This window comes from Schistocerca nitens, chromosome 2, assembly GCF_023898315.1.
Source record: "Schistocerca nitens isolate TAMUIC-IGC-003100 chromosome 2, iqSchNite1.1, whole genome shotgun sequence".
Lineage (NCBI taxonomy): Eukaryota > Metazoa > Arthropoda > Insecta > Orthoptera > Acrididae > Schistocerca > Schistocerca nitens.
In genome coordinates this window covers 179,533,259-179,557,460 of record NC_064615.1, presented here as the reverse complement: position 1 = coordinate 179,557,460, position 24,202 = coordinate 179,533,259, and the positions used below count along the sequence as shown (strand labels likewise).

Here is a 24,202-nt window from a genome sequence, read left to right as displayed (position 1 = left end):
ACAGACTTTACTTTTGAGTTCCAGTGACTTTATACACACAATGGTTAACTTACTCTTAAATACAAAACTTATCTGCCCTTCTCTGTTATTTCAGATTCAGTTATATAGCATAACAGAAATCTTTTACTGACAATTACATTCCATCTGAAAACAGAGTGAAAGTAAATTACTGTACTTGTGAATGATGCAACAACCATTCCCCAAACTCATTCACTCCTGCTCACCCCTCTCTCTCTCCCTCTCTCTCTCTCTCTCTCTCTCTCACACACACACACACACACACACACACAATTCTCTTAAATATGAGTAGTTAGTTCAAGTGTCTGATATAAAACACAGGAAAGACATTAATTTGTTTGTGTTGACTTTTGTGTTACTGGGTAAATTACAGATGTCTATTGATGGCTTTTTTTAGTCTTATAGTGCTCCTTATAATTAACAATACCACAAGTCATCAAAAATGCACATTATTCAGCTCACAAATAAACAAAACTATTGCTCCTGTAGAACAGGTATGTACAAAAAAAGACAGAACACTTTGGCTCTTGAGCTACTGGAGTAATAGTCAAGTAGGAGACAGCTATTAAAACGAAGTACACACAGTGGGGAAAGCATGCTCAAATTATTTGAAAGGAGTTAGTGTTAACTCAAACTTCTTTTGTATTTTGATCTGTTACTTCCTGTAATTTCTCTCCCAACAATACTCATTCTTGCTGATCACCCCCACCTCCCCCCCCCCCCGCCCTCTTCATGTCTAGTTAAATTATTTTGCACCTTGAAAAAAGTAATATATATATATATATATATATATAGGGAAACATTCCACGTGGGAAAAATATATCTAAAAACAAAGATGATGTGACTTACCAAACGAAAGCACTGGCACGTCGATAGACACACAAACATACACATAAAATTCTCCCTTAAAACCCACATCCTTTCGTCTTTCCCTCTCCTTCCCTCTTTCCTGATGAGGCAACAGTTTGTTGCGAAAGCTTGAATTTTGTGTGTATATTTGTGTTTGTTTGTGTGTCTATCGACCTGCCAGCGCTTTTGTTTGGTAAGTCTCATCATCTTTCTTTTTAGATATATTTTTTCCACGTGGAATGTTTCCCTCTGTTATATATATATATATATATATATATATATATATATATATATATATATATATATATATATATATATATATAATCCCCCCTCCCCTGTCACTCTCACTCTTTTTCCCAGTTCTATTAACTCTGCTCCACAGTTTCAGTTGTGGCAAATGATGATGAGAATCTCTTATACTACAGTGTTGGTGGTAGTAGTAGTACTGGTAGTTTTGTTCATCAATCAGCCACTTTTGCAAGTCTGTTGGACATTTCATGGTGTTATGGTTGAAGAAAAAATGACATAATTCAAATATACATGCATTTACATTTGTTCACAGTCAATCACTTTTACAATGATTCTGGAGATTTCACAACATTATGGTTGACAAACAAAAAACATAATTCAGATATACATGCATTTACATACTTACAGGTCTTGCTTGACAAGAATGCGACTTGTAGACATCCATGGTCTTATAGCATAAAATATTCCAGCATTTGCTTAAAGTAATTTAGGGATATCAGGAAAACCTAAACCAGGTCATCTGGATGGGGATTAGTAACTCCATCCTCCTGAATCCAAGGCCGGTCTGTAAAAACTGCACAAACTAAACTTACAGAATTTTGCCAAAGGAATGGTAGTGATGTTGCACTAGGCCTATGTTATTGTGAATAAACGGCAATATTTCTTTGTTTTCTACCCCCAGTGTAGTAACAAATCATATTGATATCTAAATATAAAATAATTATGAAAAGAATAAATACCACCTATGACAAAATAGGACAAAGGTTCACATCACTCTGTGTGTTTGTCTCCCTCTTTTTAAAGGCAGAGAAGTTTGTCATTGTAAACAATAAAGTGCATTTTGTTCATAGATCCTTCATTATCAGATATCTGTCATTACAAGAAAGCATACGAAACCAGCAGCATATTTTATATTACTATAAAAGAAGAGCTGTAAAAACCACAAAGGTATTTGAAAAGCTATACTGTGTCTTCTGATTGCTATAAAAGCAAATGAATTTTAAATTCTCAGAACCATATTCCCAGTAGACAAACATAATATGTTTTTGTATGGTATTCCAAGATCCAAGTAGGTGGTGACACAGTACCTAACTATATAATTTATATAAAATAAATAAAATAAAAATATCACAAACAAAATATATGAAAAGTTTGTAACTGTGAAAAAGTGGAAAGAGAAAATTAAGGAATACCATAAGGCATTTTGGTCATGAACCAAAGGAAATGTAACCTGCATTTGCATATGATGGTTGACAATCAGTTAGTCATAGTTATCTAAATTGCATTAGAAATGCAACCAGACTTTGATGAGCTTGTGAGCAAATACAGACAGCTCCACCTTTCACACTATATCAAGTAACTGTAATTGTTTATACTCACATTTGCACTTGCTTTTGTCTCAGGTTGTTATGTATTCAGTTAGATTGGGCATACACAGCAGCAGGTGGGAGGGGAATAATCAGCTGTAACCCCTCCACCTACAGAAGCCAGAGGTCTTCCTCTGAAAGGCCATTTTTTCTTTTTCTGATTGTGAGTTTCTGTAGTATACCATATCTAGTTGATATCTGATGTCCTACAACCCAATTCCCCCCCCCCCCCCCCCCACAATCCTACTTTTCTAGGATGAAGCTGCCTCCATGAAAGGTTCATTTTATGAGTGTATGGAGGGAGGGGGCAGGGGAATTATCTAGCATGAGCTGCTCCTCCATGCTAGTGCTGCGTAACCAAGAACTCTGGAACCAGCCCACAAACAGAAAACACTACCTGTCTCCCACCCTGCTCTATGCTCAACTCCTGTAGCTCATGGTTTCTGCTCATACTGAAATGTTAAGCGGTTTTAACAGAAACAGATTGAAGAAACAAGCCAGCAGTCATCCTACAGGATGTCAACTATATCTTGAGGAAATGCAACCACTGTTCAGGTATAAATTGCATATTTCAACAAAAGTTTGTTTGTCATTGCACATATCAGTTCCAAATTTGATTAGATAGATTATATCTCTATTCCCAAACCTCAACCCCTCAGTAAATGGCTCTGTAAATTCATAATAGATTAAAAGTGCAAACCTTTAATAGTACAAAATAAGATATGCTGAAAAGAAAATTACATGCCATCCTTATGAAAAATTGTTATTAGTCAGTCACAGAACATTTAGATAATGATAAAGCTAGAGTACTGCAATAAACTTGTAATGACAGTTGTAAACTAAGATTTATTTACATTTTTTTGACTTTTTGTATGTATTATACTGCTTATATTGATGAAACTCAAGTAAATTAAATCAGTGATTTTTGTAGACCTATGTATGTGACATCACTAAGCAATATCAGACTTTTATTGTTTTGTCACACAGTTGAATATATCGTTGCAACATATTATATTCCACAGATGACTAATGAATGGTTGAAGGATGTATCACAGTGAGATTGCTTAGCAATTGTATCAGTGAATAAATATTTGTCACAGTAGTGTCTATTACCATACCCTATCCTACGTTATCCTTTAATTTTCTCTCCTTCATTCCAAGCAGCAAAAAATTTGAATTTTTGCCACAAGAATGAAACAATATACCTGGCACTTTTAAGCTTTAAGTAACAGCATGGAAATAACTTGCCTTAAACAATTTTGGAAGGGCATCAGCTGGCTGCCCTCTAATGACGAACAGCCGAGAATTGAGCTTCCGCAAGCTAGAATCGAGGTCTTCGAGACACTGGAGAAGAAACCTGAAAAATAAAATGAAAAGCCTAGTACAGCAATCTGAAAAACTAAAATAATTAGCGGGAAATATATTCTAAAATGTAGGAATATCTGTGGACCAAGCATAGTGTACTGCACATATCACCAACATCCCACCAGAATTGTCATCTAGGACATTAATAGAACTCTATTTGTTTACATTTTGCACTAAGTGTAAGACCAAGCAATTAATATTATGTGTATTTGTCCTGTATTTACGTATTTATTTATTTATATTTGCACAGAAGATTCACTTACTGTTTTTATTAACAACTTCACGAAGCGAGCAATTACCGGAAGGAGGGCTCACTGGAGAAACTCCGCGGTATGCAACAATCATTCTACATGCTTATATTGTTAACATAATTTGTACTGTAAAACAGAGAATAGTCAGGTGTGTACGAATGAAACCCACATTTGCCGAACTTTTCTGAGAGATTGTGTTTGGATGCGCAACAGTAAGCTCACGCAGTCTTATGAACTATTTGTGTGCGGGCAGTAGCCCGCATCTCGTGGTCGTGCGGTAGCGTTCTCGCTTCCCACGCCCGGGTTCCCGAGTTCGATTCCCGGCAGGGTCAGGGATTTTCTCTGCCTCGTGATGGCTGGTTGGTTTAAGTATTTCAAAGTTCTAGGGGACTGATGACCATAGATGTTAAGTCCCATAGTGCTCAGAGCGATTGGAACCATTTTTTGTGCGGGTAGTCTCGACCAGTTTCATGTCACCGTGGAAAGTATCACCATATTCAAATTCGATTACAAAAATGCTCTTCATGCACAACTTACAACAGAAACAGCAGGAATAACGACTGACATACGGCACAAATGATTTTAATACTGGTCATTTGTGCTTGTGCACGGAAAAGTGAGAAGCAATTGCCGTCTTTCTAGATATTAAGTGTGAATTTCTGTTAAGTATAATTGTTTATGCTTTTTCTAAATGAGATCAGGTATCTCACTCACGCGAGTGTGCTTTACTCATCTGTCATCTAAATGTTGTAAACTGTCTTATATTAACGTACCAAGAAAGCAGGTGTTACCGAACTATCAGTTTTATAATTCCCAGCTACAAAATACTAACACGAATTCTTTACAGACGAATGGAAAACTGGTAGAAGCCGACCGCGGGGCGGGGAAGATCAGTTTGGATTCCGTAGAAATATTGCAACACGTGAGGCAATACTGACCTTACGACTTATCTTAGAAGAAAGATTAAGGAATGGCAAACCTACGTTTCTAGCATTTGTAGACTTAGAGAAAGTTTTTGACAATGTTGACTGGAATTCCAAAGGTGGCAGGGGTAAAATACAGGGAGCGAAAGGCTATTTACAATTTGTACAGAAACCAGATGGCAGTTATAAGAGTCGAGGGGCATGAAAGGGAAGCAGTGGTTGGGAAGGGAGTGAGACAGGGTTGTAGCCTCTCCCCGATGTTATTCAATCTGTATATTGAGCAAGCAGTAAAGGGAACAAAAGAAAAATTCGGAGTAGGTATTAAAATCTATGGAGAAGAAATAAAAACTTTGAGGTTCGCCGATGACATTGTAATTCTGTCAGAAACAACAAAGGACTTGGAAGAGCAGTTGAACGGAATGGACAGTGTCTTGAAAGGAGGATATAAGATGAACATCAATAATGGAATGTAGTCGAATTGAGTCGGGTGATGCTGAGGGAACTAGATTAGGAAATGAGACACTTAAAGCAGTAAAGGAGTTTTGCTATTTGGGGAGCAAAATAACTGATGATGGTCGAAGTAGAGAAGGTGTAAAATGTAGACTGGCAATGGCAAGGAAAGCGTTTCTGAAGAAGAGAAATTTGTTAACATCGAGTATAGATTTAAGTGTCAGGAAGTCGTTTCTGAAAGTATTTGTATGGAGTGTAGCCATGTATGGAAGTGAAACATGGACGATAAATAGTTTGGACAAGAAGAGAATAGAAGCTTTCGAAATGTGCTACAGAAGAATGCTGAAGATTAGATGGGTAGATCACATAACTAATGAGGAGGTATTGAATAGAACTGGGGAGAAGAGGAGTTTGTGGCACAACTTGACAAGAAGAAGGGACCGGTTGGTAGGACATGGTTCAAAATGGTTCGAATGGCTCTGAGCACTATGCGACTTAACTTCTGAGGTCATCAGTCGCCTAGAACTTAGAACTAATTAAACCTAACTAACCTTAGGACATCACACACATCCATGCCCGAGGCAGGATTCGAACCTGCGACTGTAGCGGTCGCTCGGCTCCAGACTGTAGCGCCTAGAACCGGCTGGCCACTCCGGCCGGCGGTAGGACATGTCCTGAGGCATCAAGGGATCACAATTTAGCATTGGAGGGCAGTGTGGAGGGTAAAAATCGCAGAGGGAGACCAAGAGATGAATAAGCAGATTCAGAAGGATGTAGGTTGCAGTAAGTACTGGGAGATGAAGAAGCTTGCACAGGATAGAGTAGCATGGAGAGCTACGTCAAACCAGTCTCAGGACTGAAGACCACAACAACAACAACAACTGTGATTACTGTCACTATACGCGACGATGAATACTCTGTAACGGAAACGAGCGGTGAATGACGAACAAAATACTTTTCTGCAGCTCTGAATACCTAAATAGTTAACAATCGGGGATCTGCTCCAGGTTCTAAATAGAAACGGACAAAACAATCAAACCGTAGTTTCCAAGGGGATGAAACGCATCATTTGCTCTGCCTAAAAGTGATACTATGTGATTGGCTGCTTAACGTCATTAGACTTGTTACCCTTCTTCAGTCCCACTTATATATGTAACACGTCCGCTCAAACATTAGTGTTTCGCCAGTCCTTGTACAAGGCTTATAGTGAGTGTTTTAAAACGAAGAGTCACTTACAAATTACTGGTCAAACTAGAAGAAAATTTCCTATAATGATATGTCTGGAACAAGGGCGCTCATACGCTAGTTTTTTTAAGAGTAGCCTATACTTGGGGGTATGGGGTATTTTTAATATTTTGGAAGACGAATGAATGGGAACCTGTAAGTAGCCATAAAAAGTTCCATTTCCGACCACGCAAAAAACCTGCGTATTAACGACTTTTTAAAATCCTTTTCTCGAAATAAAAACATCTGGATAAACTAGGTTTTTTTCCCTTTCGATGAGAGCTAGGCCGCAAAGGTGTGTGTGTGGGGGGGGGGGGGGGGGGGGGCGGGGGTCGTTGGCCACGGATATGGGCGCCCTTGGTTCGGAAATAAATACCTGTTGAGAATTGAGATACTGGCCGTTGAAGATGCGCAATTCACATGCTGCATTTTATTTATAGATGAGGGACGATTCACAAGAGATCACACAGTAAATTACAACGCGCACGTGTGGGCAAAACCAAACCCTTGGAAATCACGGGCATGAGGCATCAGGATCGTTTCAGTATCAACGCAACATATGGACAGGAATTGTCAACGATATACACATTGGGATGGGGCCACACACGTTACCAAACAGATTAGCCTGTGCTGTGTATCACGATTTCAGAGCGATGAACTGCCAGCGCTATTGGAGTACTTTACCCTAACAGAAAGACGACTGTGGTATACCTTACGACGGCGCACCAGTTATTTTCTAAGGGTCATGCTGTCGTGTCCATAGCGAAAAGACAAGTTCTGTAAACGATATCGATAGCACAGACGGAACTTTGACGTGGAAGAAGAAGTCCCGAGAACATACGTGTTTGGCCAGAAGAGCGCGATATGGAAGGCCTAATGAAATAAGTTATTTGACGAGACATTTGAGGCGAAAACCTTACGCGATAAAAGAATGAATGTGGTAACATAATGTATGAAGTGAAGTCCTTAGACAGGAAACGATAAATTAGATGATAGAATTAATGAAGCAAAGGGCTTAGACAGTAAAGGATAAATAAGGTGGCATAATAAATTAAGCAAAGTCCTTCGGCAATAAAAGGGTAATAAATGAAGCAGAGGGAAAAAAGAAAGAGAGGGGCTTTTGTTGAAGTCTACGCTACGTCATGACAAGCCAATGGAAGGCTTAGGACGAATTCCGTGTCCATGTAGGGAAGGGCTTTCTACCCTCTCCTCTCACTCTCTGAACGATTTCTGGAGAATAACGAACCAAGATAGCCAATGAGGCGGTGTGAAGCCTGCGACGCCACGTCATGTCAGGGACTGGTGGGATCGAAGGTGAAGGCGAGCAAAATGTTAGGAACTAGGGCCTAGGATCGCAGAAACACGTAGAAAGAAGTCGGTAGAAGTGAGATAGTAAACGGTAGCAGTTTGAGTTACAGCCTGGAGTTAGATAGCTTCAAGGCTCTTTTGATCTTAGATTTACACGAGGATTTCAGTTAGCAGACGGAATAGCATTGAGCAATCACTGTCTCTGCGTAAGGAATTGACTTTAACGTGGAGGCACCTCAATTAGGAAAGTCACTCTGCAAATTGAGATTCAGAATAAACTTGAAGGTTAATTGCACATTCTGAATGGTTATTCTCCTCAAATCATCTATATCCACCTCAGGGAATTCACGCCTGGCAATCAAATCTCCCTCTCACTCAGGTCAACAGACTGAATTTCCTTCGACAGGAACACCTGTCGCTCAGTCCCTGGCAAAATCCACGCTCGGGACTCGACAAAGAGACAGTACCTCACTGCAACGTTTCATGGTCCAGGAGGTCCGGTACCATGGCCATCCCCTTCACCAGACCTGGAGTAGTTGAATTTCTGGCTATGGGGACATTAAAAAGGCTCGGCGAATGCCCAACGCATCAACAATGTGCGGACTTTACAGGAACGTGTGACCAACGCTTGTGACGAAATACAAATGTATTTGAAAGAGTGCGTGATTCTCTGATAAGAAGGACTGAAATACATTGGTGTCTAAAATTAAAGCAACAAACCGCGCTATTTCCCCGTCCTGTGTCTAATTCACGACATAAATCATACCAAATGTCAACCAGATGTCCGTACGATCGTGTTATGCACGGAAGATGGCATTCCGGTCAACTGGCAACCATGCCAACGATGACGTCAGGGCACTTACGAAACGAGGTAGTAACTCCACATCTACAATCGCTGTGTACACTGTCACAGACGGCGCATTATGAGACAGAGAAGATACCTACCAGACTCTCTGTAGAGGAGAGCCATAGAAAGAAAGGAAGCAGGACAGTCGCAAACTGTTTTCCGGACGTGGCGACAGTTTATAGAGACCGAAACTGTACATCGAAGACTAGGGCAGCATCTATCACGTATGATTTCTGAAGAGAGGAGCGTTATTTGGCTCTAAGGGCACGACAGTACCGCCTGAGTACTGCAAGGCAACTGGCGTGTGAGCTCGCAGCATCTACTGAACGTGTTGTATCGAGACAAACGGCGTGCAGAAGGCTTTGGCAGAGTGGCCTTTATTGTTGGAGACCTGCTGTATATCTACCGCTGACACTTCTTCACAGAAACGAACGTCTAGAGTGGAGTCATCAACATGCCACCTGGACGGTCGACGAGTGGCCCAATGTTGTTTACACAACATGCCACTAGGACGGTCGAAGAGTGAGCCAATATTGTTTTCACAGAAGAGTCCCGGTTTACTCTGGAGAGTGATTCTTGAATTCGCATCTGGAGGGCACGTAGACCTCGATTTTAGGACCCAAACATTGTGGAAAGAGACCGATGTTGAGGAGGATCCCTAATGGTGTGGGCAGGTATTATGTTGACCACTCGGACCCCTCTTCATGAAACTGTACGGGTGAAACGGCAAGGTTTAGCTGCTATCAGGTATTAGACGAGATCTTGGGAGCTCATCTGCGATTGTTGCGAGGTGCTGTGGGCCCAAACTTCGTATTGATGGACGATAATGCTCGATCTCATGGAGCACGGGTGGTTCTTCTTAAGCTGCTCTTTCTTGTCTTTTGTCGTCTCTGACAGAATTACCATAAAATTATTACACGAAATAAAAAAGAATCGCTGACACAATCCAGCAGCTATAAATATTAAGAATTACTCGTATACATCAGACAGTTCGCCACACTGCTAAAGCCGCATTTCTATGTACAGGGTGTGAAGAAACAGTCTGAAAATCTTGTAAGGCCTTTGCAGCATAGGTTAGTGATCAAATGATTATTAAGAAAAATGTTTGATACGTTGAGCTGTTTCCGAGTTAATTAGTATTGAAGTTGGCCAATCCAGCCGTTGCGCGTGAATTCAAGTGGTCCGCCAGATACCGTTAGTGTCAGTTGTTCGCACAGCTTTGGCGATAGCGCACGGGACTGCTCAGCCTTTGGTTCGGGATTGATCATTACTACCGTTCCACGTCCGATTTTCGTATCGCGTTCTTGTTCGGTTTTAGGAAACCAAACGAAGAACATGTTGGGCGACCGACTCTGGCGGGCCGCATGAATTTCGGCGCGCAACGGTCTGATTGGCTAACTTCAGTGTTAATTTACTCGGAAAGGGCACAAAGTATAGATTTTTTTTCTTCATAACTATTTCTGAGCACAAGCTACCCTGAAGCACCCTTACAAGCTTTTCAGACTGTTTGTGCCCACACTGTAACTAGTCCTTGTGGATATGTTTGTGTTGGCCTGTCTTAGCTGAGTCATCCCGTACATTACGAGAAGAATATGAACCGTCAGTTAGACAAAACTGAAAATCTAGGACGGTGATGCGAAGCAGCACGTGAATGGCACAGACCAGACAATCGGTCAAATGCGTACAATGTACCCCGATATGAAATGTACAGTATACAGGGCGGTTGTAACTAAACTTTCGCTATTTGAGAGGGCCCCATGGTCGTAGGACAATGAAATGTAACTCATCCACGAAAGAAGTGGATTATAAGCCGCTTGTTCGCCCGAATCTTGAGTAGTGTTCATCTATTTGGGATCCCTATCAGGTATGTCTGATAGAGGAGATAGAGAACGAAGAGCGGCCCCTTATAGTCACGGGATCGTTTAGCTGGCGAGACAGCGTTTCGGAAATGCTCAACACTGGCAGACGTTACAAGAAAGCCGGCCGCGGTGGTCTCGCGGTTCTAGGCGCGCAGTCCGGAACCGTGCGACTGCTACGGTCGCAGGTTCGAATCCTGCCTCGGGCATGGATGTATGTGATGTCCTTAGGTTAGTTAGGTTTAAGTAGTTCTAAGTTCTAGGGGACTGATGACCACAGCAGTTGAGTCCCATAGTGCTCAGAGCCATTTGAACCATTTTTTTCGTTACAAGAAAGGCGTTGTGCATCACGGAAAGATTTACTATTGAAATTTCGCGACAGCACTTTTCAGGAGGAGTCGGACAACATGTTACTTCCCCCTCCCACATACGTCGCACGTACTGAGCACGAGGAGAAAATTCGAGAAATTAAGAGCCAATACAGAGGCTTACCGACAATTATTCTTCCCATACACTATTCGCGACTGGAACACGGTTGGAGGGATCAGATAGTGGTACCGAAAGATTGGTCTACGCTGTCCGAAACAACGGCGGATCATGGAATGTTCAGATGCCGTGGCACAGCTCGTTCACTGCTTGAAGATCACACATTGCTTCCACCATTCTCAGCCATGGAATCAATAATGTCTTCAACAATTTGTGGCGCAGTAGGCCGTAAACCATCCCAGGAGTAGTTCGCAAAACACCAGTTAATTTCAACGTCCGGATCATGTGTTGCCCGGCCGAGGTGGCCGAGCGGTTCTAGGCGCTACAGTCTGGAACCGCGTGACCGCTACGGTCGCTGGTTCGAATCCTGCCTCGGGCATGGATGTGTGTGATGTCCTTAGGTTAGTTAGGTTTAAGTAGTTCTAAGTTCTAGGGGACTGATGACTTCAGAAGTTAAGTCCCATAGTGTTCAGAGCCATTTGAACCACCATGTCTTGAAAAAGCAGTTTCACGAGTAAAAAAGCCCTGCTGACCTTGCCAAGACCCGTGTTGACTATCTGTAACTGTTAATGGGCACTCTTGTGTTTCAACCAGTGGCGGATACAGAAAACCCTCACGGAGGAGGGCGCTAAAGATATCTTGAGCTACCTTTACTTTTACCGTAATAAAAAATAATCAAGTCACATGCAAAGTCTGAGAAAGTTTTATTTAAACTGATTATACACATACAGAAGACAATGCCATCTCATGGTATAAAAAAGTTACAATTGTGGTTCTCCTACTTAAATGATGAATTTTATGCTCCTATTCTTCCCGGTAAATTGCTTAATTACATCGTCAATAGGACAACCAATGTCAGGGTGAGTATTCAAAAAGAGAGAAGCCATTAAGTCGATCCTCCTCCATTGTCGACCTCAGCCATATCTTTGTACGCTGCAACGTAGAAAAACTTTTTTATACTGTAGCAATAGATGCAGGTAGACAAGCAAATATTTTGTACAGCGTGTGCAAAGTAGGATAGTCAGATCTAGGACAAACAGACAACGCTTGTATAACAGACTCACGTTTCAGCTAAATGGGTTGAATCTAAATATATCTACGACTCACGCGATGCAGTTCAAAACCAAACAGTCAAAATGTGAGCAGATTAAGATTGTAAACAACAACCAAGGAATAGAAGAAGTTGGCTCAATCAAATTCTTAGGTTTAAGTGTAGATAAAAATTTGAGCTGGCAGGCTCACATTGAATACCTGGCAAACAAACTGAGCAGCTTTGCATTTGCAGTGCACATATTATCAACTGCAACTGACATGGACACACGAAAAGTAGCATAACAAGCTACTTCGTATCCATTATTAGGGATGATATTGTTTTTGGGGTAACTCGACAAACATAGTGCGGATACTAAAAATACAGAAAAAAAAATCATTCGAAAAATGTGTACTGCAAATCACAAAGAACCATGTCGACCATTATTTAGAAAACTTAAAATATTAACGCTTCCATCCTTATACATGTATGAGATTATTATATTTTTGTACACCAGACATGAATTATTTGAGGGAAACCATTTTGTCCATTCACATGATACTAGAAACAAAGAGAATTTTTTTGCTCCCCACCCACCACCTCAGACTGTATGCCCAGGGACCTCAATACATGGGAATGAAAATTTGTAATAATTTAAAAGGGAACGAGTTGAGGCAGATGAATTTAGGTTCACTGAAAAGAAAGCTATATGAGGTACTGACTCTGAAGTGTAATTCTCAGTGGATGAATTCATGCCGAACAAACTGGAAATTTGAGCTGGATACAATGTGTTACACATTCCAAGAAATATCCTTATACAGGGTGAAAAGTATTTAAACCGACAAACTCTGGGACGTTGTAGGGGACATAAAAACAAATATTTTTTTCCTAATGTCATTTTTTCCTATGACGATTATTTAAACCGGTGGAGGCCGTATTACGCTCTTCAGCTGTTAGAGGCCGTATTACGATCTTCAGTTGTTAGAGGCGGTTCAAATGGTTCAAATGGCTCTGAGCACTATGGGACTCAACATCTGAGGTCATAAGTCCCCTAGAACTTAGAACTACTTAAACCTAACTAACCTAAAGACATCACGCACATCCATGCCCGAGGCAGGATTCGAACCTGCGACCGTAGCAGCAGCGCGGTTCCAGACTGAAGCGCCTAGAACCGCTCGGCCACACTGGCCGGCGTTAGAGGCGGTATTACGCTCTTCAGTTGTAGGCAACTGCTGTTCACCAGTGCAGTAGTGCATTGTCTCTGTTTACTAATGTAGCGATACACCTGGAGTGAGTACACTGATATGGTTGGTGCGTACTATGTGGTGCACCACAACGGACGAGCTGCACAGCGGGTTTATCAACAACAATATCCTAATCGCCGTATCCCGCATCATACGACCTTTGCTGCTGAGTACCAACGTCTGCGTGAGACCGGGTCATTTAGCAGATTACCTTGACAGGGACGCCGTCGCACGGTAAGAACGCTGCAAGTTGAGGAAGCTGTCTTGCAGCATGTGGAGCGGGATCCTTCAATCAGCCCTCGTGAAATTGCACGTAAGATGGGGACGAATCAGACGAATGTAAGAACAGTCCTTCGAGAGCAATTGTTATGTCCATTTCACTTACAGCGTGTCCACAACCTGGAACCAGTTGATTATCCACCCAGAGCACAGTTTTCGCAGTGGTACCTGGAACTGTGTGAAATGCAACCTACATTTCCATCCTCCGTGTTGTTTATCGATGAAGCAACGTTCGGGGGTGATGGAGTCTTCAACATGCACAATTCGCATGTTTGGAGTGAGGATAATCCACATGCCACAGTTACTAGCGCTCACCAAGTGCGGTTCTTCGTTAATGTGTGGGTCGGTGTTGTTGGGGACTGTTTAATTGGGCCGTATCTGCTACCTAGTTGTTGTCTTTTGGTCGTAAAAGAATAGAAAAGTGTTTGTTGGTTTAATTATCTGCCGCCAGAGAAATCTTCCTCTACCGGTTTAAATACTCCTCATAGGAAAAAATGACTTTAGGGAAAAATATTTGTTTTGATGTCCCCTACAACCTCCCAGACTTTGTCGGTTTAAATACTTTTCACCCTGTAGTATTATTATTTATAAGAGTGCTATTATTTATTAATGTAAAAATCATTGTAACTGTTTTATAAATTTCTGACATGTCTCCTGTACGCAAACCAAATGGATTGCAAATGTAAGCTATGAGATAAATAAAACACAATACACAATTAAGGGCGTTTATGCTCGTTTGCTTGTATTGAAGAATCTCTCCCATTAGTCTCTTTTTAATCACAAAGAGTGATACTTCTTCAAAGAACGGCAGTTCAGTTAAGTACTGGTTCAATTTATGTGCCACATCATTAACGTCATGTTTCAGTAGTTGTGAGGGCAAAAGTATATTGAATTTTAAATGATAAATATTTTCTACAGCAAAACGTTCTCTCATGTCAGTCGTAACACGGTGCCAGTACCGGCGCCTAACGGCAAGTGATGATACTAACAGCCTAACACCGCTAACAACGGAAATCCCACAGCGCACAGTCTGAACATAAATCCTATGAAGTTGGGAACTCTTGCGGTAAAATAGTTTTGCATCTACACGGGCTCGAGTAGCGGAAGTTTAATTATAACCACCCCGTATACGCGGCGCTCGGCGAGGCCCGTGACCGGTGGCTTATAGCACGGCGGCGGGCGGCCCCAGACTCGCGCTGCACGTGGGGCCCGCGTGTCACGTTGGCCCACAGGCGCCCGGCTCGGCCGGGCACCCACCCACGTTGCCCGCTGTGTGCGCCCGTGGCCACGCGTACCAACGCGCCCCCGCTTTATTTTCGATTTTCCTGTCAGCCGCACGGCCATGCGTTTTTCCTCTCTCTCTCTCCCCTGTAATCCAGTGGTTCCCAGTATTTGCGAAACCATTCCCTCTGGACGAGATCATATGCCATGCAATACCCTATACAAAGCCTGGGACCTAACTAAACATAAGACTGCAGGAATTAATAGTCCTATTTTGAAAGAGAAAACTTATATAAAAATTATACACTACTGGCCATTAAAATTGCTACACCAAGAAGAAATGCAAATGATAAACGGGTATTCATTGAACAAATATATTACACTATAACTGACATGTGATTACATTTTCACGCAATATGGGTGCATAGATCCTGAGAAAGTACCCAGAACAACCACCTCTGGCCGTAATAACGGCCTTGATACGCCAGGGCATTGAGTCAAACAGAGCTTGGATGGCGTGTACAGGTACAGCTGCCCATACAGCTTCAACACGATACCACAGTTCATCAAGAGTAGCGACTGGCGTATTGTGTGGAGCCAGTTGCTCGGCCACCATTGACCAGACGTTTTCAGTTGGTGGGAGATCTGGAGAAGGTACTAGCCAGGGCAGCAGTCGAACATTTTCTGTATCCAGAAAGGCCCGTACAGGACCTGCAACAAGCGGTCGTGCATTATACTGCTCAAATATGGGTTTTCGCAGGGATCGAATGAAGGGTAGAGCCACGGTTCGCAACACATCTGAAATGTAAAGTCCACTGTTCAAAGTGCCGTCAATGCGAACAAGAGGTGACCGAGACGTGTAACCAATGGCACCCCATACCATCACGTCGGGTGATACGCCATTATGGCGATGACGAATACAGGCTTCCGATGTGCGTTCATCGCGACGTCGCCAAACACGGATGCGACCATCATGATGCTGTAAACAGAACCTGGATTCATCCGAAAAAAGGACGTTTTACCATTCGTGCACCCAGGTTCGTCGTTGAGTACACCATTGCAGGCACTCCTGTCTCTGATTCTGCGTCAAGGGTAACCGCAGCCATGGTCTCCGAGCTGATAGTCCATCCTGCTGCAAACGTCGTCGAACTGTTCGTGCAGATGGTTGTTGTCTTGCAAACGTCCCCATCTGTTGACTCAGGGATCGAGACGTGGCTGCACGATCCGTTACAGCCATGCGGATAAGATGCCTGTCATCTCCACTGCTAGTGATACGAGGCCGTTGGGATCCAGCACGGCGTTCCGTCTTACCCTCCTGAACCCACCGATTCCATATTCTGCTAACAGTAATTGTATCTCGACCGACGCGAGCAGCAATGTCTCCATACAATAAACTGCAATCGCGATAGGCTACAATCCGACCTTTATCAAAGTCGGAAACGTGATGGTACGCATTTCTCCTCCTTACACGAGGCATCACAACAACGTTTCACCAGGCAAAGCCGGTCAACTGCTGTTTGTGTATGAGAAATCGGTTGGAAACTTTGCTCATGTCAGCACGTTGTAGGTCTCACCACCGGCGCCAACCTTATGTGAATGCTCTGAAAAACTAATCATTTGCATATCACAGCATCTTCTTCCTGTCGGTTAAATTTTGCATCTGCAGCACGTCATCTTCGTGGTGTAGCAATTTTAATGACCAGTAGTGTATATTATAATAATTAGTTACTGTTAAAACAATTGAAACTCACACGTTTTTATGTTTTTCACTAAACCAAAAAGTATTGAGTCAATGGAAGTTTCGTTTTGCTTATTTGTAACAAGTCTTATCAGGATTCCGTATCCCAAATCGGCAAAAACGAAGCCATTACTGGATCACTTTGTTGTCCGTCCATCTGTCCGGCTGTTAAGAACCCTTTTTCTCAGGAACGGCTAGAAGTACACAGTTGAAATTTACGTCGCTAACAAAATCTAAGGTCACTTGGCGGTGTAATAAAATTAAGCTTCGAAGTCAACGCAAAAATATGGCCTGTTTCTGATACTCGCAGACACACTCATCATTGTTCATTGAACCCTCTGCCAGGCACTTTATTGTGAATAGCAGAGTAATCACGTAGATGTAGAACACCTGTAGCTTACTTCCCGTTGACACAGGATCATGAAATGAGTTTGTTTATAAATAACTTTTCTGTTACCTGCCACGATTTTCTTTTATTCGTATTTCACACAGCGCGATTCGGGAAATGATTCCCAATTTCAAATGCGTTTTCTCTTTGTACTATGCCATTTTTACGTAATGTTTTCGATGCGTGAGATTCTGCTTTGTTTTATTAACTTTACGTTTACTTATCGTCCATTCGTCCAGAGTCTCAAAATGGTTCAAATGGCTCTGAACACTATGGGGCTTAACATCTGAGGTCATCAGTACCCTAGAACTTAGAACTACTTAAACCTAACTAACCTAAGGATATCACACACATTCATGCCCGAGGCAGGATTCGAACCTGCGACCGTAGCAGTCGCGCGGTTCCAGACTGACACAGCGATCGGCCCCAGAGTCTCACACTTTCAGTTGCGTATACTGTGCACTGAAAGTTATGTGTGATGTTTAAAATGGGTGAGATTCTGCACAAGTGGACGATAAGTAAACTTCAGTGCACAGATTACATCGAGAATGTATACTGTGCAATGAAAGTTGTGTGTGATGTTTAACATGTCTGAGACTCTGCACAAATGGTCGATAAGCAAACTTAAAGTCAACAAAACTAATCAGAACCTCACACACCGAAAGCATTACGTAAAAATGACATCGTACAAAGGAGTAGGAGGAGGAAGACGAGGAGATTAGTGTTTAACGTCCCGTCGACGACGAGGTCATTAGAGACGTAGCACAAGCTCGGATTAGGGACGGATGGGGAAAGAAATCGGCCGTGCCCTTACAAAGGAACCATCCCGGCATTTGCCTGAAGCGATTTAGGGAAATCACGCAAAACCTAAATCAGGATGGCCCAACATGGGCTAGAACCGTCGTCCTTCCGAATGTGAGCGTAATGGTATTACAAAGGGGAACCGCACTTGAAAATAGGAATCATTTTCCGTAACGCGTCGTTTGAAATATGATAAAAGAAAATCGCGACCCGTAGCAGAAAAGTTGTTTATTAAAAACAACTGTTTTCACCGTCACAGGATTTCAAAAAACGGTTTATAGTGGACAAAATCAGAATGGAATAATAATATTTGGCAAGAAGCCAGGTTTCAAAGTACAAGTAATAATCCGAGAATAGTTAATTTGTAATAATACTACATAAGAAATATTTTTTGTTATTACTAACTCACATTCCGTTCGTAATCCGCCAAAAATCTCAGGAACTACTGTACGGATTTTGATCTGGTATTCAATAATAGGTAGAGGGAGTCACGAGGAAGGTTTGTGTATATAGTTTACAAATAATTCGTGCTAACTGGCTGAGGTACGATGAAGTGATATCCCCTGCCGCTGAAAACAGTAGCTTTGCCAGCAAGCGGTAATAGGCTTAAGTCCACACCACGCCCGCGCTAGCTTCGCAGGTCCTTTAACGAAGTGCTCATTTACGTACAAACATTCCCTGACAGTCTACGACTACGATATGTGCCGCAACTGTAATGCTTCAAAGCAAAGTAATACTCGTAACTGATGCAGGACTGCACTTATATTGTTTGGGATCAGGTTCCGCTATCCCATAAAATATCCATTACAGCATTCCACAGAACAATTTGGCATTTGCGAAACAACAATAGCCCTATGACGGGATTTAAAGTTTTGTTCTCTGGAGCCTTCCATCAAATATAATCAATAATCGCAACATGATGTGAGCAGGCGAAGTCAACGCAGCTGCAATCGCCAATTAGCATAGCATGTTAATATAACTCTAAAATTAACGAAATAAATGAAAAACTACAATACCGAATGCAACATCACACAAAAAATTTAAACTTAAAATTAAAACATTCTCGAAAGTCTTGGAATTCCTGGGACTAATATTTTACCAGTGTCTATATCAATAATAGGCAAAAATTGTCGAGATTCTCGATTCCCAGGATGGATGAAATATTTATGTACTTGAATATATACCCTTATCCACTGAAACTGGGCTTAGATCTGAAAAAAATAGTTACTAATACACTTCGTTGCTGATGGAAAGTGATTACTACGACTAGATGGAAAGTGATTACTATGACTGGACGGACCAGCAAACCAATAAATACAAGAGTGAAGTTGGCCTTTAGTGGTGTTCATAAGCTAAATTAATTCTCAAAATGAAGCTTTTTATGTGTACGAAACTGAGCGTTGACAAATAGTTCGTACTAACAATTTTGACTCTTGACAGTGAGACATTGTAACATTACGAGTCAAGACAGCTGTAACGGAACTTGAATAGCGTAAAGTTATCGTTAAAAACGCACGCCGCGCGATTTGTTACGATTTGGTCGGTCATAATAGTAGTAACATGCTTTTGAATACAATTAAAATATAACGGCGATATCTGTTTAGCGTTATTGGAAATAATATGTAATAAATTCATGGGTAAGGTAGCCGATCCTATAAGAAGAGGTAAAATTGGGCATATTAAGGTGTTTTGCTTTATATCGACTAAGCCGATGATACGGCGTCTTTTTTTTCCGTTTACTCTTAGAAGAAAAAAAAGAAAACAAGTAACGATGTGCTAATTGTGCGTTGTGGAAAATATAGGGGCGAATTTTAAATAGCTACAGTGTATAATCAGACTAAAAAATGGACATTCAGTTACGTAAAATAGCGGACAGTGAAGTGTGGTCATTAAATTGAGTACACCTACAGGGCGGTAAATTCCGGAATAAGTATATTCGCATCTCACGAGGGACGCGATATTGAGACCGTTTTTTTTTTTTTTTTATTATATCACGGAGAACGGGCTTCAATTTACAAAAAACGAGAAAAGCTGTATCATTATCATTGACTGTTGGTGTCAAGTAACCAAAACTGTTCATCAAAGGGTTTCGGTGAATGAGTGGTGAATGTGAAATGAAACTGTGAACAAAGTTATGTTAAATAAAGCAGAAGAGACAAGACAGTTTGGTAGTACCTGTTATTATTCCATAAACTGTAACATTTCTTCTCGTTGTACGAAGCCTTTATAGACGATCGTTATGACAATTTGCTTTGAAGGGATCTCGTTACGAGTTAAGTTTTGGGGACCTGGTCAACAGGGGATAGTTCGTAGACCTTAAGTGCTGCAGCTATTCTGGAATCAGGTGCTACCGTGACCGTTGTGTGTTGTCAGTGGCTTAAGGTCATCATATCTCATGCTCTAAGATCGACGCGCCTTTCCTCTTGGTATAACGGTGTCTCACGGTAACCACGACAACGCCGACGGCGAAGGAAGTTACGGTAGAAGTGGCGCCACAACGTGGGGCTCGATCGAGGAGGATTGCTGCATCGAGTCGAGTGTCATCCGGATTCACGAACCCTAGAGTTGGAAAATATTGTAGCAGCCAGTGAGTCTGTCCAATGAAAGAGGTATTCTTCAATAATCGCTAAAAGTGAGCGATACTACCAGGTATGATTAAAATAACTGTATAATTATAAAAAAAAAGGAAGTTGAGACTTGTGATTTCGGTAGATAAATATATATATAAATACAAAGTGAAAATAAGTGTATGTCTTATAATCATGTCAAAACGAACGAAAAGAATACATGATAATGTGCAGTTGAGTAGAGTAATGAGTAGAGAGAGAGAGGAAAGTGAAGAGGATAGGGATGATGCATCCCATGAGCTCAATGTGGGACAGGAGACATGTACAGATAATAATATAGTTATTGATTTAGAGCCGTTAGGAGATTCAAATACAATGATAAGTAAGGTAAGCAGCGTGGGAGAACATACAGATCTTGAGGTTTCGGAAGTAGATCAGCAAGTTGAACCTCAAAATGGAAATATTAATCAAAAAATATTTGATATGCTGGTATCAATAAATACTCAAATGGGTGTAATGAATGGAAGATTTGGTTCACTAGAAAGAGATAATAAGCAATTAAAAGAGGACAATCAGAAGTTAAATGAAAAATTTGAGGCCAAATTTGGCTCATTAGAAGTTAAAATGGATTCTTTGGAAAGCAAACTGAACACCTTTGATTATAAACTAGAAAATACTAAGAAAGAATTAAAGACGGACTGGGAGACTCAATTAAATGCGAAATTTGGAGAACTAGATGTAGAGTTTTCTAACACCTTAGAAAGGCAATATAATAATTTAATGGGAAAACTTCATGACGTAGAAAAGAAATATGAGGTAGTTTCGAAGAGTTATGATGGCCTGTCCAATAGGATGGTTAAGTGTGAAAGCAGCTGTTTCAATGCTAGCGCACAGATAGAAGAGCTTTCGAAACAAATAGTCGAATTTGAGTCTGATGCTCGTAAGGGGATTGACAAGTATTTAGTAGATCAAACTAAAAGACTTGACGAAGATCTATCTGAATGGATAGAAATAAAAGGAAATGAAATTGTAGACAAGGTTAAGACTACTATTGGATCCCAGCCAAATGAAAATATCAATGAGTACCTAAGTAGAAATGATGAATTAATTAAGCTCTTCACTAGCGAATTTCAGAAAATAAAAGACAAAATAGTTGATGAGTTACCTAAATGGCAAAAGGAAACCAATCATAAATTGGCGGAGTTAGAACGAAAGTCATCACAAAATTTGTTGACAGAGGACGAACGTTCGGAGAATAGGTTGAAAAACAACCGAACATGTGATAATACGAAGTACAATTGTGGTGAAAATTTGCATTGGGAAGTTGATGATTCGGTTGGTAAAGATGATGATTCTTTTGGTCAGCGAGGATATTTGTCTTCTTTAAAGGTGGAGAACAGCATTTTTAAAAGTAGACAATTCCCAACATTCTCCACTGAAAAGAACAACCTGCATCCGAAAATCTTTATCAATAATTTCAAAAGAATATTTCCGTGTAGCTGGTCAGAACACGACCGACTTCAATTTATAGTATCCAAAATTACCGGAGAAGCCGCATTATGGGCCGCCGAAGTAAGTGAAAGTTGCCATACTTGCGCTGAGTTTGAACAACTTTTTTTGGCTAAATACTGGTCGTCGAGTAAACAAGAGAAATTAAGAAAAGAGGTTTACCAACCTGAGTATTTTAACAGTAAAAGGAGTACTTTAAGGCAATATTTTGAAAAGTACATAAATAAGACACGTTATTGGAGTGATCCAATTTCTCACAAGGAAGTGATCAGAATTTTGAAGGGAAGGTTGCCCATAAATATACGTGAAAAGTTAATAAATGTTCCTGACCACGATGTAGAACAATTCTTGTCGGTGATTGACTCTATAGATATGATTATGGAAGACGCAAGACAAATGAGTAGTAATCAAATGTCGACTCACACTCATAGTAATACGAGTAATTATAATAATAATTTAACGTATGATAATAATAATACCGAAAACCAGGTCAAACCCGCATCACAGGAGCGTGGACAATCTTCATCCTATGGTTGCAATAAAAACAATGATTATAATAAATATAGAAGAGATACTTACTGTGCTAGAGGTAAACCTCGATATGGTGACGCGAATGTGCATAGTAGTGATATTAATAAGAGTAACAGGTACCCAAGTGATGAACCCAATAGCATTCGACCTTGGGAAGATAATTCGAAGCATAATGTTCATCGGCAGGATGGAACAAATGCCTCGAGTCCTCATCCAGCACAAGGAGTTATACCAATGGGCGAAGGAGCCTCCAGTGTGCGACGGGGTGAATACCATAACTCGGATCATACTGTACGGATTGTGGAAGTTCATGAACCCCCACCGATGACTCAACGAGATAGATTAAACTAATACCAGTCACCAAATGCCTTCCTAGGATGACTGGAAAGGAGAAGGAAGGCAGGCATCAATTTGAAGTGAGAGTATTAAGGTACAACAATGATCAGGATATAAGGAATGAGTTAATTGAAGAAAAACCTGAAGTTTCTAATAAATGCGGACAAATTTTACAGGCAATAATTCCAACAAGTATAAATAATGTTGATGTTGAAATATTAATTGATACTGGAGCAACTATTAGTGTCATGACGTTGGACTGTTTAAAACAGATAAGCCGAGGGGTAAAAATGCCCACTTTTCCTATCACAGGATGTACCGTGTCTGGCGCGTTCAGCGCAAAAATGCAAAAAGTTGTGAAACAGGTACGTGTTGACGTTACAATACAGGGGGCTCAAATAGAAAGTACATTCCTGGTTGTTCCTAAAATGACAGTACCATGTATCTGGGGTTTGGATTTTTTATGTGAGACCGGTGCAATCATTAATTTAGAGAAAGGTGAATGTATATTTAATTCCAATGGTAACGTTTTGACAACCACCCTGAGAAAGGGCCGAGTAATTCCAAATCAGTTGTGTATGAATCTAATGGCAAAATATGTCAGTATTGATGATGAAAATGTGTATGATATATGCCTTATTGAATGTTCTGAAGAAATGATTGATAAAATGTCATTGCAGGAAAAGGTGTTAGAATCAGAATATTTATCTGTTATCCAAAGGGATGAACTGTACTACTTGTTGGAAGCATATCAGTCAATTTTTAGTAAACGTCCGGGTATAATAAAAGACTTTGAATACCATATAAAGACGTATGCACATAAACCCTTTTGTCGTACTTCCTATTCTATCCCATGGGCAAAGAAAGAAGTAGTCAGAAAGGAAATCAATAAAATGTTAGAATGGGGTATTATTGAGCCCTCAGATTCTGAATATTGTAACCCTCTTGTGGCGGTAATTAAACCCAATGGTGACATCAGATTGGTGTTGGATGCCAGAGAGATCAATAAGATCATTATACCTGTACAAACGCGACCGGAGAACCTAGAAGAGTTAGTACAAAAGTTTTATGGTGCCCGCTTCTTAACTTCTTTGGATATGCGTAGTTCATATTGGCAAACTAGAATATCGAAAGAATCTAGAAAATATACTGCATTCGTTTTTCTGGGCCGAAGTTACCAGTTTACTGTCATGCCATTTGGGTTGAAAATAAGCGGTGGTGTTTTCATATCGGCCTTAGATACCGTACTGGGCAGAGACCTTTTGAATGAAGTTACTTTATATGTGGATGATTTGTTAATTGCTTCTGAAACTTGGGAGGAACATTTGGACTTATTAAGAAGAGTTTTTGCGAAATTTTTGGAAT

At 40.9% G+C, this 24,202-nt stretch overlaps 1 protein-coding gene across 9 annotated transcripts in view; it reads right to left on the bottom strand.

Moving 5' to 3' along the window:
• The window catches only part of LOC126235854 (cryptochrome-1-like), a 460,492-nt gene that overhangs the window by 329,806 nt on the left and 106,484 nt on the right, over window positions 1–24,202 (bottom strand). For all 9 annotated transcript variants that reach the window (XR_007544820.1, XR_007544823.1, XR_007544822.1 and 6 more), the window contains exon 2: window positions 3,732–3,840. Coding sequence is in view for 5 of the 9 variants with exons in the window: in XM_049944722.1 (XP_049800679.1) it covers window positions 3,732–3,840 (109 nt within the window). In the remaining 4 variants the exon portion in view is untranslated. The remainder of the gene's footprint in view (window positions 1–3,731; window positions 3,841–24,202) is intronic.